Here is a 19,734-nt window from a genome sequence, read left to right on the forward strand (position 1 = left end):
GAAGCGCTATTGGTATAAGTTGAAGCACAATAACTTCGAGCAGGGAGGCTTTAAACAATGCCGATGTCAATGACCTAGCGCGCCCAAACCATGTTGATTCTTCTGCGGTTACTCACTGACATACCACTGATGTGAACGTATTAAAATTACATGTCTTTCTCTAATTCAACGATCGTGACAAGTAAAGCCCATAGCTTTATAATTACGATGTTAATCATTTTAATGTTATGGTTTCTTTAATTTTTATTGGTTTAAAACCAAGTGAATCATACACTTCGACTAAAGAATTAGTACGTAAAAAATCTATAAAAGCTATGCCATCAAAGCAGCTGCTAATGGAACGGAATTTCCAAAAGAGTAATTGTATCTCCGTCTGAGACGACTGACGTTAAACAAATTGTCTTAACATGTCATCGGCCGTCGGCATCGCTCTAATTCGTCGCTTGTTGACGAGCCATAAAATCAAATATCAACATTAGCATTTATTATATTTACTGGACAAATGTTTTCTTTGAAGTTTATTTATAAATAAACTTCAAAGATCAACTCTATAGAGTTGCACAAACAATAGTTAGCTTTTAGGGATATTGACAGAAGATTTGCAGTCACGTTTATGCGTTTGTAATCTTTGGTGTACCAGGAGACAAAGGTGTGGGGAAATGTATGCTTAAAGGCATTAGGATGCATGCCACGCTTTGGCGCTGCGTCTGTGGTTGCCACTCTTCAGGGTCATTTATGTATACTGTACTCTTTTTCAATCGAACAAAGACTTATGTAACGCCATCTAAAGGTTTGTTTAAATACGTTTATTTAATACTGAGTGAGATAATATGTTGTTCTTCACTTCTTGGAGTGTCGACTCTGACGTTTATATTTGTGAGAACCAGTATTTAGCGTCGGACGCAGCATTATCAGTGGCGTTAGTACTTGTAGGAACACGCAGGACAAAATATGTACCATTGTCTGAGGAGAGACACCACACAGATAGCAGCAAGGTAAGCACCCGTGCATGCTTACCTTGCTTCGGCCGACTTAGGTTCGCAACCTATTGTTAGAGACTTCTAAGTTTGCCAAAGTAGATCATACCCAACAGGGGGGTACTCCGACAGCGGAATGAGTGATGCCGTGAGGTATCTCTCCTTCCAGAGATTCGCGCTTGGTTAGGTTCCCCGCCCAGAAGGTTTACTTGTTTAATGAAGCTATGGCGACTCTTTAGCCTCAGGATTACCGGCAAATGGTCTTGTAAGGGGTATCGCGGGTCAGTCACTTTTTTTAAGCTTTCATGTTTATTGAGATATTTTGACACTTAGTCACACGGAATCGCCGTGAGTTTATCTATAAAGATATTAATGTTTAAATATACTACAGTGTTATTAAATAAACAAAATGGTAGATAGATAGATAAAACGTTGATGGTCTTGCATCACACACACAACAATATAACACAGTAAATTGATAAAAAGAGACACACAGATATCAAAATTAAAGAAAACAATATAAAAACAAAGAGCAATACAATAAAAAAAAAAACATAAAACATAAATGAAGCCTCGTAGCGGCTTACTCAAAGTCTGGGCAGCGTTCCCGCTCTGTATGGCTATATAAATATATGCTGAGCACCCTTGTGTTCACCTCATTATTGTAGTACTGAACATAGAATTCCCGCCCTATGCGCCATTTCACACGATCCTCACTTTGTCGCATCCATTTCCTGCTAGCAGCCTTTTTTCTTTTATTGTCTTCATCCGTAGGGCTAGCACGATAAGGCACGACTTGCGCAAGAGCCACATAGAGCGCGAGACCCTTTGCGAGAATAACAATATCTCGCGCTTGTCGCGTCCCATCGTGCTAGCCCTGCTGGTTCTCGAAGTCGATTCATGTATTTTAAATCCAATTTTAAACAAAACAAAATGCACTGTGACACCAGAGACCCAGGGCTTAACTTCCAAGGGTACGAATAATGAGTCTGAGCCGAAAACCTCATACTTTAGGCTTTTTCATCTTTCCTCATTAAGTAGTTATGTATAGCAACATAAGTAATTATCCAAGTAGCAACATTTCTCGTTATCCTTATCAAAGGCGTTGACAATAAACAATAGTCTTTCGACCTTGCCGCGATGCGCGATACGTATCATTAGTATACTATGGCGCAAGGGAGATAGATAACTCCATCTTCACAATCGGGTTAAAATTGAGCTTAACTAAGAATCGTAAAAGTAGTATAATTATCTTTGTTTTAATGGTTTATTGTCTGTTTTCTCTCATATCTGTTAAACTTAATATAAATATAAATGATAAAAACTACGACTAATTTCGATTCTAGAACCTTTAAACTTGTCTCCTGAAAAGTTGTCATTTCGCAGATATAGCCTTATTACACCGAACCACCACCAAAGGGTGCAATTTATTGTGTGAAATTTCGTATTAAAATATATTTTTTCATATAATATCAAGTAACGGGACGAACGAGTCGGGCGCCTGATGGAAAACTACACGCCTGATCTTCACAGTTGCAGTGCCACTCAGAGCTTAAATTGCAAAGACCTGCGGGGTACTGCCACTGCGCCCATCACCTTGAGACATAAGTTGACAAGTCCCATGTGCCTGTAATTTCACCAGCACCCTTACCCATCAAAACCGGAAAGCAGTAATGCTAACATGACTGGTTAGCGGCAGAAATAGGTAAGGTGGCAGTACTTCCCTGGACAAAAACTTTCGCCACGAACTCTACTGCTGCTTAAATCTGTTATAATAGACAATAGTAGATATGATTATTACAAGTTGCAGGCGTCTTACCACGGTATGAGTTCTTACTACTTACCTCAAATCCGGAACGGTTACACGATCCACGGTCATGGGTTGTCTTACTGACCGTTTCGAAATATCGTAGAAGAAGTCATACTGAGTTAAGCAACCTGCAACTAGTTATTTTACCCATTACACAAATCAATAATAACTATTGACAAATTATAATAATAAAAAATAAAAAATAAAATAATAATAATAACAAATAAAAACAATGCAAACTTAGCACAAAAAAACTTTATCAAATTCTCGTAACAGTCTATAACAACCTCGAATGGCGGTGGTTGATTCCGCATAACAGTGTAAGTGTTGAATCAATCACTTTGGATAAAATATGTAGTAAAATTGAGGATATAGGTACATTGATTACTTATAGGGTGTTAAAACACGATTCCCAAAAAAAATTCACGTAGGAAACACAAACTTAGATCGAAATTTCATTTCATCATACCGATGATGAAAAAATCATTAGTACTTATATGTAAAGTACCGGCTTTACATATAAGTATCAATGGTTTTTTTTATATCAACTGAACTAAATAGAACACGTATAGTATACGATACATTTTTCAAATGGATTTAATTTCGTTAGTAAAAAAAGAAATTCTGAAATAAAGCCAGTGTCCCTGCCACTCGACCCAAACAAAATGAATCGTAATAGTACGGGAAAAACTTGAATTCGAGCTGAGGTAGCATTGACTCTTAATTGTCTAAGCTTAATTTATAGTGGCCACAGTATTCAAATGTTATCAATTTGCAGATGTACCTGGCTCAATATGGGTACCTGAGCCCGACGGTGCGGAATCCCTCCAGTGGTCACATCATGGACGAGAGCTCGTGGCGCCGCGCCATCCAGGAATTCCAGAGCTTCGCCGGACTTAATGCGACAGGTAAGCTTAGGTATATGATTGTGAATATGAGTGTTCAAAACAATACGACCTCTGTGGTCGAGAGGCTTGCACACTGATTTTCATAGGATGACCAGATGATGTGTGAGGCTGGGTCAGAGTAGAGAAACTAACTTTTCTATTATTGTCTCAGGTCCGGGTGTTTGTGGTACCGTCGTTGTTTCCGATTTCCATACACAAGTGCTTAGTTACTTAGAAACCTAGAACTCACGTTGTGAAGTAGGTCGACCAGATACGTGTAGCTGTTTTAAAAAAATAGAGGTCTACACCATAATTGTAATTTTTTTGTCTTAGTAATAAGAAAACACAATAAAAAGTACAGTGCCAAAAAAAAAAGGGCAGTGTACTTTTTATTGTTTCAAGTAATCACATGAGATCATGAGCCCGTAAACGAATCGTCTGCTTTGCGTTTTGGATATTCTGCAGTTGTTTTTATACCATCTTCCTGATGATGTAGGTAATATTGTGATAGGATAGGTTTCTAGAAAAAATCGATATGCAAAACTTTAATCACAAACCAATATTATTAAAACGCTTTAAGGGACTACGTATACTATAAAATAAAATCTGTCCCATAATATGATTCTGAGTCTAACTATAGTTACCTATACACTTCTGTATCCTTATATACTATATATTGTATATTGTATAAGCAATCGATAAATGAAAATTGAACTTAATAAAAACTCTTTCAATAAAATAATTTGTAGCGTAAATTGAAATGTTTTATTTGTAAAATTAAAAATGAGGTATTTAATTAATAACTATTGTAACTATAGTGAAAAAGCGGGGTAGTTTGCATTAATATTGGACATAACTGGTTGAAAACTGTACCACCTCAGTCAACCGTGACCATGTTGAATGTATGTATGTTGAAAATAGTTTTATTTCCTATGTGTAACAATCGCGATAACCTAAGAACTCGATATATACATATTATAATTACAGACCTAAGCAATGCCGTCATAGTGTCCTACAACAATATTATAGCATTAGATAAAGCCGTGTTACCGGTGGATGACACGGCTGGGTGACAGTGCATATCTTACATTGCACGGGTTGACGTAATTAATGGCGATGCTACCCCACATCCGTATCACCTTGACCTTGTCACAGACGAACTGCCTCAGGTCAAAAGGTTAATTTTGGAATCGCTACAACTGTATGTATACTATGTATAATTGTAGTTAAGCTGCAATGCAAGTCGCGTTGAATATATTTTTGTCGATCCTTCCATGCCCGTCTCATCAGTTTACTCAAAAGATGCTAATAATAATGTGCTAGATAACTACACCAATTAACTGGACTTAAACAAAGGAATTCCTAGCACTTTGAGTACCATTTTACCCGCTGAACCCAAGTCATAGGTCTCACAGTAATAGAAATATGATTTTTTTACTTATATTTTTTTAGTTACACGAAAAGTATACTGCCATTTCATGCTATATTTGCACATACAAATAATTACTAATTTCTGATATTGTAAAAAAAAATGATTATAAGATACATCGTAAAATTGTTTTTAAACTTTAATATTATAACCGTCTCGCAGCATCATTATCGATCAACCTGTATTTTTATGTTTATGTTTTTTTGGGCGAGGACCAATAAATTTTATTATTATTATATCTATTTTAGACTCGCTTCTCCCAAGACCTAAAAGATTAATTTTGAATTTATACATGGGAGAGGCAGTATTCCCCTGCAATGGCACAGTTAACCCATTTGCGGACAAAAAATATTATTGTTATTATTATTCCACAGAAATCATAATTTCAAATAAATATTCTCGAAAAAATTACGTGGGGACGTGCAAAGGAGCTAATACTTAAAAGAAAATCTAATAGAAAGAATTAGCGCCGCTTTTGATTCTATGAAAAAAAATGTACCTATAGAGTAAAGTCATTCAAAAATCTCATTCACAGGTCAGTCCGAAGGTTCTATAACAGTCTGCAATTCCATAACCCTGGTACATCATTACCTTTATCAAGATCTACACATTGACAATGCAATTTACGGCCCAATGCGACGGCTACCTATTTAAATACCATACTATTATGTGGGCGGTTGAATCTCCGACGTGCCTTGACACGAGAAGTAGTTTATTGGTCTTGACTCTGAACATCGTTTATTAGCTTATTATGTAAGCAAATAACGTAGTCCAGAACCTCGCAAATACATAATTCATTGTTGGTCATTGCACGACTGGTAGGTACACATATTATGTTATATTACGAGATGTTATAGGGTTTTGTTGTCAAGTTTTTATACTGTGCAATATTTCAGTTGGACTTTGCAAGAACATAGCTTAAGTTTGGTGTTTCCTTTGTATTGTGCAGTCGATGTCCTAGTGTGAAGAAAGGTGTTAAACAAACAAACCTGTGAGCCGTTAAATTAATTTTTATATGACTTCCTTATTGCATCGCTAGTGATTAACGTTTTAAAAAACTTTTTAAGCCAATTGGATCTTTAATTACATTATATATATATACAAATTTCAACCAAAAAGCTGGAATTCCATTACACATTTCTGTACAATGCATAAGAGGGCTCTCGTACCAAAATGTCGGCTAAAGGGTCAAGTATCTTAAGATATCGATTGTACATGATATAATAGGGACGTGGAAAACAAAATTATTGTAGTAACTCATCGTTACTTATATTAGAAACAAAACTGTACGTCAAGGTATTTTAAAATCTTAGCCGTCCATGCAAAATTACGCATGCTGATGACGTACCTTCGTAAAGGTAGTATTTTTCTCTTAATCTTTAATACTTCCGTATTCAACTTCCTGTACTTACTCATACTTTTTTGTAGATAAAGTTGATTATATCTAAATATATTTTTTATTTTTGTGCGTCTATCTAATCTAATCTTTGGAGCACAAGTGTGTTTGTCATTTCATCAAATTGAGACATTTTTCATGCGTAAAAAAACAATTCTTGAATGAAATAAATAATCTGAAGTCAGAATCTTTTTTCAAAAAGTTAATTAAGCGCAAACATTGTTTATAATTAAAACATGATTCGAACCACGAGATTCCGTTCAGTTTCCGTCGAGTCACCTCCTCGGATTTAAGATTACGGATTGATTCGATACATTACGATAACAAGACCACCGTTTAGCGATTAATACCTAAGACAAAATTGACACATTATATGTAAAGCAGCGGTTTTTATGAGTCATATAGTAAGAAGCGCGTCGCTACAGGCGTTGTGCCTGTTTATATAAAGTTTTCCGCCTGCGGTCAAGCCCGATGTGATTTTGTAATTACTTCCTTGTCATCTGACAATAAAAACTCTTTAAAAACATACGTATTGGCGAAATGATACTTAGTGACTGGCGACTAACCAGTTTTTTTTTCAAATAGGAACGTTAATATATATATGACGTGGTAGTTTAATGGTTTCATCTAACCGCCTCTTAAGCAGAGACCGCGGGTTCGAATCCGGGCTCGTACCTCTGGGTTTTCGGAATTTATATACGAAATTTAATTTGAATTTTATTATGAGCTTTTCGGTGAAAGAAAACATCGTAATGAAACCTGTACGTCGAAGAAGATTCACAACCCTCGGAAATCGTGTGAAGCCACAACCGGCATGGCTTAAACCCTCGCCTAAGAAGACCCGTGTTTAGCAGTGCGACGCATATACGTATAAATGGGTTAATGATAATGATGACTAATTTGGTTTGGTATTTATTCAGAAACCTGACATACTTGCTTCAGGTTTTTTTGTTTCTGTTCATTTCTGTATGCAAACCCCAAAGCAGAAAGCAATTAGATTACTTACAGAAATTTTGTTATATTACATTATTTGAACTGCACCTTTTTTCTTCGCAGGTGAACTCGATGAGGAGACTGTGAAAGTAATGGCACTGCCAAGATGTGGTGTTCGAGACAAAGTAGGCTTCGGAGAGAGCAGAGCCAAAAGATACGCGCTACAAGGTAATAAATCAAAACTTTGAAAGTCTCATTTTAAGTACTTTGATGCCTTTACATTATTTGGGCATATTTTCTCTAAACGGTTGTAATAGCAATTCATCAATTCGCAACAATGGCTTTCATAACAGACCCTAACTTTTGTTCACATTAATTCAATGCAGTCCCTTCATATTTCAACTGGTGATATCGTGCTTTTTGACTGTTGATTGATATCCTGTCTAATTAGAATTTTCTGTTTTAAAATTTATTTTCCATTTCATAAATTTTATTGCACTCTATACTCTAGCCAAATTCTATGTAGAATAAATGTCTACAAACAAAAACATTTATGATTTTTAGGGTTCTAACCTTGGACTGTTTTACAGTTACCACAATTTCAATATCCTTACCCGAAATTTAAATAATTAATCACCACTGGTAATTTTTGTGTTACTTTAATATCATTTATTTACTAGTGATTTCAAACGTGATTTCTATTGAACAAAATTTATCATAGTCATGAACTTCAAGATTAATAATATCAATCTAATCAAATTTCGGGAAAGAATATTGAATATTTAAGACTCCAATTAAGCGAGGACGCTGTGGCAGAGCTAGTCTAAAGAATAAGCATTGACAGAAATGTTCTTTTCACCTGCTATCATTAGTTGCCTAGCATTGTTTTCTTACTGAACATTGTATATCGAATTTGCTTAGAGTATAGAGTATTGCGAGTAATTGCTTATACACGAAGAGCCCATTACTAACTTTTGGTACTCGTAATTTTATTATAACCATCGCTTAAGTTTTCTTTTTATCCATTCCGGCAAGTTCGTGTCAATGCCACCTACTATTTAAAACAAACTGGATAAGATTACTACGCTTTCTCTATCTTAGGCAATCGCGTCAAGGCGAATTACAATAGCGATTGATCTAAATAATAAACAACAAAATTTAACTCTTAATCTAGCGCAAATAAGGCATCTTTTCTTAAATTATTGATCTAGGTCCCATAGGTTTCTCTAATAAAAAATTATCCTTGACATAGACTTGTAATTTTTATTTCTAGCTCAATTTTTAGTTCTTAACTTTTACTAAAACTCAATGTACAGAAATAGTGTATTTACTCTTCAAGACTACAATGTTTAATTTTTTCGTAATTTGGATTATCTGTATTCATCGTATATCTGAATATGTCTCAATATACATTTTTTGTATTAAATCGGTTTACTCTTAGTCTGGCATTATATGTGTAGGTATGTTAATTAATAAAGGAAAGACAATTAAACATATTTTTTTGAAAACATATCGCGTGTATATACAGTGCTTTATTTTTTCTCAGGTTCAAGATGGCGTGTGAAAAATCTTACGTACAAAATCGCCAAGTATCCATCAAGACTAAATCGCGCCGAGGTAGACGCTGAGCTCGCTAAAGCCTTTTCCGTATGGTCAGATTATACGGATCTTACATTTACGCAGAAACGTTCCGGACAAGTCCATATTGAAATTAGGTAAGTATTACTAACGAATTTCGAAAAAGGGGAAGGCTCTCAACACGTCTGTATCTTTCGTTTGTGTGTACGTTACGCCGATATTTGTGAACCGATTTCGAAAATTCTTTTTTTTTTGGAAAAGGTAGTAGCAGTAGTAGTGGTGATGGTCCTATTAAAATTTTAAGAAAATAATCCACCTGTTAGTGTGGAAAATTAGGTGATGAGCCCGGCTTATTGAATTTCACTCACTTTCTTAGCAAATATGTAGATATAATTCCACAAATTTCTGACATCGGTTTTTTTTTAAAGTTACATATACTTTTTGATAATTAATAGTTTAATAATAATAACTTTTAATATTATTTAAAAGCCTTGTAGTAGTGAAAAGGTGAATGCAGTCGACTTAAAAAAAAAGTTTTCATTTTGACTGTATTTAACGTGAAAATTTTTGCGACTATATCTTTTTTAATTATTTAAACACTTATTTACTACCCATATATAACTTTGATTTAGATCAATTATAAAATTCTTAGATAGATAATTTATATAGATTAGTGATAAATAAATATATTTGAAGTCGGATTTTTGCCTCTATGCGATTTAAAATAAGTTTAGTTAGCTAACCACGAACAATATTCAAGGTTATCTAAGTTTTCGAGTATTTCGTAGGTACTGTATAATAATAGGGAGTATCGAATTGTGATAGTTGTTTTTTATTTCTATAGAAAGGTCGATGTGCGTACACAAAAGCTCTTTTCACGCCAAACGAAAACACAATGTTTAGTGTCCGTAATGAAATCGTGTTGTAAAACAGTTTGTAAAATGGAAAAAAATACGAAATAAGAAAAAAAATACATTTGCTTTTAACAATCAAATAGCAATTGGAAATTTTAAGTAAAGCGATTTCAACACTTATGGAAAACGTACTTTTATTTAACCCTTTTCAGTTTGAACTTTGTATACAAATTTAATTTGCAACTATACAAAATTCAATAAACGTGCGGAACGATCGACAAAAATGTTACATTTGACCTGCACGAAATTATACGCAATCTCTGCATTTATTAAATACATTGCGCCTTTATTTAATTCAGTAATGCGTTTTTCGTTACAATAACCAGTAATGTGTGTTGCGTGACATTTACAACCGTTTGTCATTAACGAGATTACCACGATATAACTCCTACAGTACTACATGCTACACGTACTGCACATTATGCAATTTACTACGGCATTATCCCATATTATGGGTTAGTGTGGGCTATATGATAACGTTACGCTGTTCAGGGGCAAAACTCTTGAGCTACCTATTTACTACGAAACTCTTTAATACGAGAATTGGTCACTCGATTTGTATTTTTGGTAGTTTAAAAAATTTTAAGGTACTCTTTGCACACTAAAAAAATCATTTTACTAAAAATCTGGAAGGAACAGTATGGGCAGACCACCCACAGGGTGGTACAACGACCTGGCCAGGGTTGCGGGAATCACCTGGATTGCAGCAAGAGCGGTCGTTGGTAGTCATATGTGCAGCAATGAACGTGTTCCACTCTTGATTCATTTATATAAATCAAAGAACATGACATTTTGAATCGAATTATGTAAATTATTTCTTTCCGTTAAAATTGTATCAAATACCGTTTATGCTGAAGGGTATAAAGTTTAGGTATTTTAATATCGTAGCATATTAATAAGAGCAAACACATTAATATCGTATAATAGGTATTGTATCTACATTATTTATGTTATCTATTTCTTCTAGGTTTGAAAAAGGAGAGCACGGGGACGGCGATCCTTTCGACGGCCCTGGCGGCACTCTTGCGCATGCTTACTTCCCTGTAAGTATTAATTCACACAACACGAAAAACTCTATTACAATGGTAGAGAACTCGTCGTATGTACCAGGAAACACGTCCGTGACAAATACATCCTTTAACCATTGATTCAAAATTGTATAAATTGTTACGTATTGCAGAAAAACTGGCGGATGTCACACATTATAATCTCAAATAGTGAAAGCAGTGTGACAATTGTTGTGTTATGACACAGATCGTGGTATAAAACAAAAATGTAATGTTTAGGTGTACGGCGGTGACGCTCACTTCGACGATGCTGAAACATGGACAATCAACTCTAAAAGAGGGACCAATCTGTTCCAGGTAAGTCATAGTGTAACATTCATCATCATTCTGCAGAATTAACTTAATTCGAAAATTGAAAATTACGGAAATAAAGCAGCTTGTAAGTTGTATTCTATAGGTGATTGGTGCCTGCGACTTTGTCTGCGTAGAATAAGAGTACCCTACTATACTACTTACTTGAGAAATGATTGATTCTCCTTACAAACTTTCATCCCATATTTCAGCCCCTTTAAGATTTGTTTTTGAGACAATAGGGCCTAAGTAGACACAGTATGTCCACCTCCTGGGTCCCATCTATCTCTATCATATCTCTATACCAAAATTCATCAATTGGTTCAGCGGTTTAGGCACGCAAATGTAACACACAGAGTTACTTTCGCATTTGTAATATTACTTTGGATAAATTAACTATCAAATTTTGGCTAAAGGTATTTTGTCATTGTTATTTTAAATGCAGCCAACCAACCTATTTTTTTCTGGTTAACTGGTAAAGAATGCGATATAGCATTAAGTCCTCCGTTTCCACTTTATTGTATGATGTGAAAACGTTTAAATAAACAAATAAATAAACTTACTTGACATACGTAACTCTACGATAACTTAACATCTTCATTCCATACTGTCTAGTTGGTCGGCTCCGGCTTTAACTACTCCTTAAGATCCGTGCCTAGCAGTGGGACACAATTATCTCAATATAGAGTCATGTGATAAAGTGTTCAAGTATCAATTTAACTCATATTACGCAAATTTGCAGGTAGCTGCTCACGAATTTGGTCATTCGCTAGGTTTGTCACACAGTGACATTCGCTCAGCTCTCATGGCCCCCTTCTACAGAGGTTATGACCCTAGCTTCCAGCTCGATCAGGATGATATCCAGGCTATACAGGTATGTATAGCAAAAATCTAAGAATAAGAACATACATAAGGACAATAACGACTCAGAAATGAGGATATCCCTAAAAGGACCAGAATAGCAGAAATAGCCCAAAGAATAACAAATTTAAATGGCAGTGAACGGAGCACATTGCCCGCAGAATAGATAACCGATGGAGCCAAAGGGCTCTCGTATGGCGATCGTGTACCGGTAGACGCAGCGTAGGCAGATCACAAAGTGGACCGATGACCTGGTTAGGGCGCGACAATCCGTTGGATGCAAGCGGCGCAAGATTGGTCGTTGCGGCGAGCTTTGGAGGAGGCCCAAGTGGACGTCTTTCGCTTGTATAGACGATTATGATTAAATTAATGAATGTTTACAAATTATCTCAAACTGGAGAAACTCATACCCTATATGTGTCAGAGCAACGCATTTCCATGCGTACTGGTTGCAACATCTAGACCAAAACTTATTCCAGATATGATATGACTAAAATGAGGCATTGTACTTCTCTTTATCAGCTTATAAAGAGCGTACGAGTACTACTGTCCGATATAGTCGGTTGTAGTACTATCAAATTACCACGATTTGTGACAGCGTGGTTCCGCTATTACCATGTGAACTAAAAGTCCTTCAACAACGGTCAGGTTCCTGAATTTTGGAAGTACCGATTGACCTAGACTTTATCACCACAACAACTATGTTAACATTGACTTAAATTTTGTAAATTTACGATTCCTATGGGAGTATAAAATCAACAAGTAATAGTATAGCCAGCGGTGTATTCGTATGCTGAAAGTATATAAATGCACACTAAATATTCTACCTTGGAAAAGATGTACGACGTCGCACCAATCCAAAACCAATTCGCGGTTGAAACAGCGGGGCCCTGGGGTTCGGATGCTCAGGACTTATCTAAAAAGTTGAGTCGCGGACTCTGATATAGGGGCTGCAATTACCACTCTGGGTTGTGATTGCTCAGTAGCCATTCAAAATAGGTAATGCTGCCAGTATAATGGGAACGGAATGAAGCCAAGCACGATACAGGGCGGGATGTTATGTTACAAATTTTTGATGAAATTTCTGGTATTAGTATCTATTTACGAAGTCTATTCCAGCTAAAAAAACATAGATTTACTATCTAAAAATAGTAAATTTATGATGTCTTATTAATATCTGTTTTTATTGAAGAAAGATTAATGATGGATTGTTATAAACCCCTGATTGCCCACTTTCAGGCGCTGTACGGGCACAAATCGCAAAATGACATTGGAGGTAATGTACCAACAGTACCAAGGGCCACAACTCAACAGCCTTCAGTTGAAGACCCTGCTCTCTGCGCTGATCCTAAATTCGACACCATCTTCAGCACTGCCACTGGCGAAACCTGTATATTCAAGGGTAAGTACGGACTTGACTGCCATCTTTTGCATGTGAGGATAGCGTGAAATGCTGTGTTACCTTGTTTATAAATAATGCTGACTTTTGTGAAAGGTGTCATTTTTCCAAGGACCATTTGAACAACCTCCTGCATTGTAATAAATAGGTATCTAACTTTTAAAGAGCCAAATGATTGATTTTTTATATAATTTTGATATTCGTTTTTGTCTTACTCTTAGTGGAGATGAATTAAAAAACAAGCTTCCTTTTATATAATTTATTTAATAATTATCATCCCTAAAGAGTAAAGGAGAATTTTTGCTGTTTTACCTTGCGAATGTGATTTAAAATTGCAATATTTTTAATGTAATATTAATTTCATTGAATATCACGAAGTTTTACTACCGTGATATTCAATTATTTCCGTGATTTTTTTTAGTTTAAAATAATCATTAATACAAAAATCGAACACTAAACAGTCGTTACAAACCAAAAAACAAAGATCTGCATCAAGCACATAGAGAAATTCGTGAAGTCTGCTGGTTCGTTCCTTAGCTCGGAGAGAGAGCCCGCCACAAATGTATAGCGAAATCGCCGGTTCTAGTCAAGCAGGGTCAAAGGAATTTTTCTTTGTGTTCAATCTTTGCATTAACATTTTTATTTTCATTGAGTATCGTCATGGTTTTACTACGATGATATTCATCTATTTTTTTGGAAAAATACTCCACTAGTTTCTCATTATTATTGACACGTGGTTATGTTGAAACAGTCGTTGGTTCGAGTACAATAGCGTTGAAGGAACTTTTCTTTGTGTTTGAGTCAATAAGGGTTTTGGATACCTATTTCAGGTGAACATTACTGGAAATTAACCGAGGATGGTGTAGCGGCTGGCTACCCTCGTCTCATATCACGAGCTTGGCCTGGTCTGCCTGGCAACATTGATGCAGCTTTTACTTATAAGAACGGCAAGACGTACTTCTTCAAGGGCTCGAAGTACTGGCGGTATAACGGACAGAAGATGGACGGGGATTATCCTAAGGAAATTAGCGAAGGTACGTAATCCGTAGTACATAGTAAAATAATGAAACTTTGAAAATATATGAATATTGTATAAACTTTTTCAGTAAGTTGACGTAATGCAAAACTAAAATTAATACATGTCGAAACTTATAAATACATAAAATAAATAATAAATAACGCACACACTCAACATAGCCCCGCACTAGGGAAACCCTGTGTCGTGGGTGCCATGGACACACACATAGACAACTACAAATTGCACCCAAACTCACAACACAAATAAATGTAGGCCATACAAATATTTCTCCCGGCCCGGGAATCGAACCTGGGACCTCGCGTGGTAATCCGGCATGGTAACCGTTGGGTCACGGAGGCAGTTACATTTTTAAACTTTTAAACAAGTTTACTTATCTTTGTATTGTACAAAAGCCGTAATATCAATAAATGTACATTATAAGCTTCTAAAGGCATTCAAGTAGCTATAGAAGGAATAACATCATCATAATATTCTAAGCGAAAACTAAAAGAAAAACGTCGACTTTGTTTGTGATGGTCATAGTTATTATAGGGTCAATGTCGGCACACGTACTGCGTGATTAATAATTCTGACCCAGTTTCTTACACAATAAGCCTTTACTTTCTTTGTCAAGAAGAATTTTTATTCCCCAAATCCCTTTTACACTAATCGTGTTTTGGCATTAAAATTAACATCTATGGACAAAAAACTCGCTTTAGCCACCGCATTTTAGTATAAACAATTATGGCTTCATAATTTCTGCGCTTTAATATGAATGAAAACGGTCCAAAAACCTACCCTTGAAGAGCTCCTCATTTTAGTATAACCTACTCGGGCAATTTCAGTTTATTACGAGAGAGTCATGATTATAGACTCCCTCCCTAAAGAACAATCGTCTCCAGCAGCTTCATGACTTTATACAGTGCAGTGTATTTATCTTGTTAAACAATGTTGTGTTTTCTTGCAGGTTTCACTGGTATTCCAGATAACATAGACGCGGCGTTGGTCTGGTCTGGTAATGGCAAGATTTACTTCTACAAAGGCTCCAAATTCTGGAGGTTTGACCCTGCTCAAAGGCCTCCGGTTAAGGCGACGTATCCCAAAGCATTATCTGACTGGGCGGGCATTCCGGACAATGTCGATGCTGCTTTGCAATATACCAACGGATACACATACTTCTTCAAAGGAGGCTCTTATTGGCGGTTTAATGATAGAACCTTCAGTGTAAGTACTCAATTTAGTGCTTTCATCTATAAATTGAACCTTGAATTTTGCTATCGTGAATGGTGTTCGAAATTCAAGGTTGCGTATTGTGTCCTTGGTTGGCTAGAAATAAATTTCCATTATTCAGAAAATAGTACATGAATTGGTATCCTTGATTCCAATTCTTGCTCTAAGTGGATAAGAATAGGTATCAATTGACTACATAATGCCATGTCTAAGGAGTACAGAAGCACTTTTAGTAATACGTAATTAAAACTTGCTTCTATATAATTGTTATTTAATATATAATCTTAAAGGTGGACGTTGACAACCCTGCGTTCCCTCGCTCAACGGCATACTGGTGGTTAGGCTGTACGAGCGCACCTCGAGGCACTGTTGGAGGTAACGCCAAACTTACCGCAACTTCATCGCCAGCTGATGATGACGTCGGCGACATCCTATTCGACGCAGGTATGCGCCCAGAAGGCACTGTCAGAAGGCTCTGGGGACTAGTTGAACCAAGTATTTAGGACATAGAAAGTAAAGACAAAACTTTTCTAAGATTGAACATTTTGGAAACTTGCCTAATGAAATTTTCAATGGAGCAAAAATAATAAGGAGCTTGAAAAGCTTTTAAATATTGGAACTATGTGATTCTGTTAGTAAAGTTAGTGGTTAATATTATAGTGGCGCAATGTCATAGAGCTAAATGATTTCGGAATATCGATGATGCAAAAAATAAGTATTAAATATGCGCCTTATTTTCATCCAATATGATTCAGAGAGAACTGAAACATGGCCTCATAGCTACCTACTCAATATTTTATAAAAATATTTGGTTCACATGTCCTGAAAAGAAAAACAAACAGTTACAGTGAAATGAATAGAGCCGTTTGTGACCTACTCTGTCAAGTCGTCGACCACTGCCGGCTCCACAATTACCAAATACATCTTCGCTATTGTGTTCTGTCTTTTATGTTTATCTCGTTATATCCTAGTTCTATTCTCTCTTTTGTGTTATGTTCTCATTCTGTCACATTTTATACTATTTGATTTCTTGTTTTGTTTTGTCTTCATATTTTCTTTGTTTTATACATCTTTTATTTTGTTTGTATGTGTTATTGTCTGTTTTTATTTAATATTTATCTTTTTGTTTTCATTTCATTTTTATCATAACTTTTTCAGAAACTAATAAATTGGGTGTCGTGCCTTCACATTTTTTATTAACATTAATTAATTTGATTGCTAACAACTAACTTTTATAAGTGTTCTTCCACTAACCAGCCGTTTACAGAATTACTTTACTAACTTTAATCAATTCCTATTGAATTAACAGGGATAATGATGTTAACGAAACGCTTTATGATACTAAGAAAGCATGTGATGGCTTCTGTTACCGACGAGGAAGCAGTGATGGACGGTGGACGGTCACCACTAGACGACAATGGCTTTTGGGCGCCTCTACCTGCTATGTTTTGAGAATAACTTGTACCTTGAAACATACCATTTTAAAAGAAAACAAATAACATTAAAAGCTTTAAATAGTTTATTTCTAAGATCGCTAAGTAACATGGTACAAGTTGTTACCACAACGCAATATAGCATTATTTTTTAAATATTCACCAAAAATTTTATTAATATATGAAATTTTTCACATAAGTCTGCTTACGTAATGATCACAGTACTTATAAAGCAATACAAGTGTGAATAGTCACTGATAAAAACACTATGGGGTACTTCCTATACTTAAGAAGCTGAAAGAATATGTTGTACCCCAGACAATGTATGTGTAGTGCACTAGATAAGTACAAGTAAATGTTATTGACACATATAATTACAGCACCTAGTTTTAAACAATTTGTTTTATCCACCTCCAACATGAACAAATACAAACTTCAGGTGCTTGGGACATGTTCACGTTTCGATGTGTGTGTTGTGTTTTATTTTCTAGGTGTAAAATCATCCGCTCCCAGATCATTCTTCTGGTTCAGGAAATAAACTTGGAGGAGTTCCTGAACATTGTACATAGAAAAATATTAAAGAACAAAGACTCAATTAGTAACATAGGAGAATATATGCGAATACCAGTGAGATTATAGACATAAGCGGTGATTTTAGTACCGGCGAGCTTGTCACGCGTTGTCTGTACGTTTTAATTCGTTCCACATATGCATGTACTTACTTGGTGTGGGTTAGCTTTGAGCTTCATATTTGGACTAACGCTAGCGGGCAGAATTGGTTTGCAATCTCTTGGATTTTGCATGAAGGTAAGCGCTTTTTGGGGATGACCTTGGATTGGAAGAAAACCACATTTGGAAAAGTTTTGCAATTTTGTTATCATATTTTTTGTTAAGTAATGAAACGTAAACTACCAGATTTTTTTCATTTCCGATTGTGATTTTCTTTTATTGTGGTATTATTAGGTAATAAACATTTTTTTACACTATATCATCAATCACAATTTATTTATCAAACATGACACATTCTTAAAGCACATTTTATGATTAAAGATCTTATAGGACCTCTAATTTCACAATTTTCTTTTATATCGATTCATTCCTATCGATGTTCACGGAAACTAAACAAACAATTAAATGGGGTTTATAACTGAGAATGAAATTTCTAGATAAGGTGAAACATAAGATACGGGTAATCGTGTTGGATATATAGAGCAATTCAACAATTATCGGAAGACGCGGGATTCGTACTACGTAAGAAATGCTGTGCTCTAACGAATTGCACTTTACACGTTTTAAAACGAAATTTAGCACTCAATTTATGAATCTAATTCCAAATACACAGAAGCCACGTTTTATAAGAGCACGTTTCTTTCAATAAACATTACATCTTACCTTTTGTACATAAGTGTCTGCTGGTACAGACAGCCTTCTCTGAAATTAATTGAACCGTTACTTGAATATAATAAAACACGATATCAACGCCTTTCACGTAGATATACGTTTGTATTACATGGGGATTAGATATATACATATATTCCATAGATTAGCTATGATGTTAGTGATATAGTCCTGGGAGGTTGTTAGTATATTACAAATAACTCTGTTTAAACTATTGCATAGTAGAATAAAAGGTAGTTAACTAACTTAACGTAATACACATAATATTTTTAAATAACACAGATAGATTTTACTGCGCCTGTGGAATGCGTAATTAATAATAATGAAATTTTGAGTTGTTATTGAATATTTCGAGTTATTTTGTAACTAACAGAAATAGGATTAGAGAGCATGAATTCACAAAAATACCTAATTTAAAAAAAAATAATGATTTTTATTGAAAATTAAAGAGCTGTTTATTTATATTAAAAGTTTGGCTGTACATATAAAAATAATTATTTCTTATGTTGTGGTATGTTAAGGGACAATAAAGAAGCATGGTGTTTTGAAAAGTTTGTATAGAAATAGAAATTTAGATTATCTGGAAGCACGTTTGAACAAAACGCCAGCAGTAATTCATGAATATGATCATGACGGTTCACGTATAAACACATAAATTTCGGCGGCTAAATTTGAAAACCGTGTCACGCCGTTTTTGGATGAAATCCATTTTTTACTCTTCAAGGGCAATATCGGGCAATCATAGCTTAAAATATATATTGTAGACCCTTTTTTAGTTACAAAGTAAAGGTATAATCATAGATTGTCATATAATGATTTCTTGTAATTCTGTTTTTTGTGCCTACTTAATAGTTCACATCAATGACGGTTACGAGGTTTACGAATTTAGCCGACGACGTATGTCCGTAGAGTATATTTTTTTCAGGGTTCGAAGTGAGAATTATCATTGATAATGTATTCATGAATTTCATTGATATAATATCACGAATATTTCATTAATATTCATGATAATTACCACTATAATTGTTTTGATAAATATACTTTGATATTTACCTTCATATATATAAAGTAATATGGAATAATAAAACGGTATTGTTAGCAATGCCGTGCCAT

General features: G+C 35.2%; 1 protein-coding gene across 6 annotated transcripts in view; it reads left to right on the top strand.

The window, feature by feature from the left end:
* The window catches only part of LOC113233455 (matrix metalloproteinase-14), a 57,598-nt gene that overhangs the window by 36,459 nt on the left and 1,405 nt on the right, over window positions 1-19,734 (top strand). For 2 of the 6 annotated variants that reach the window (XR_003310696.1, XM_026468602.1), the window contains exons 3-12: window positions 3,566-3,695; window positions 7,556-7,660; window positions 8,979-9,147; window positions 10,892-10,967; window positions 11,211-11,288; window positions 12,025-12,156; window positions 13,383-13,545; window positions 14,373-14,576; window positions 15,528-15,784; window positions 16,081-16,234. Coding sequence is in view for 2 of the 6 variants with exons in the window: in XM_026468602.1 (XP_026324387.1) it covers window positions 3,566-3,695; window positions 7,556-7,660; window positions 8,979-9,147; window positions 10,892-10,967; window positions 11,211-11,288; window positions 12,025-12,156; window positions 13,383-13,545; window positions 14,373-14,576; window positions 15,528-15,784; window positions 16,081-16,234 (1,468 nt within the window). In the remaining 4 variants the exon portion in view is untranslated. Of the gene's footprint in view, window positions 1-3,565; window positions 3,696-7,555; window positions 7,661-8,978; window positions 9,148-10,891; window positions 10,968-11,210; window positions 11,289-12,024; window positions 12,157-13,382; window positions 13,546-14,372; window positions 14,577-15,527; window positions 15,785-16,080; window positions 16,235-17,714; window positions 17,909-19,734 lie in introns of all 6 variants that reach the window. The other 4 variants (XR_003310698.1, XM_026468603.1, XR_003310695.1 and 1 more) reach the window with 3 other exon arrangements.

This window comes from Hyposmocoma kahamanoa, unplaced genomic scaffold, assembly GCF_003589595.1.
Source record: "Hyposmocoma kahamanoa isolate Upper Pololo Valley unplaced genomic scaffold, ASM358959v1 78, whole genome shotgun sequence".
In the NCBI taxonomy this organism is placed as follows: Eukaryota; Metazoa; Arthropoda; class Insecta; order Lepidoptera; family Cosmopterigidae; genus Hyposmocoma; species Hyposmocoma kahamanoa.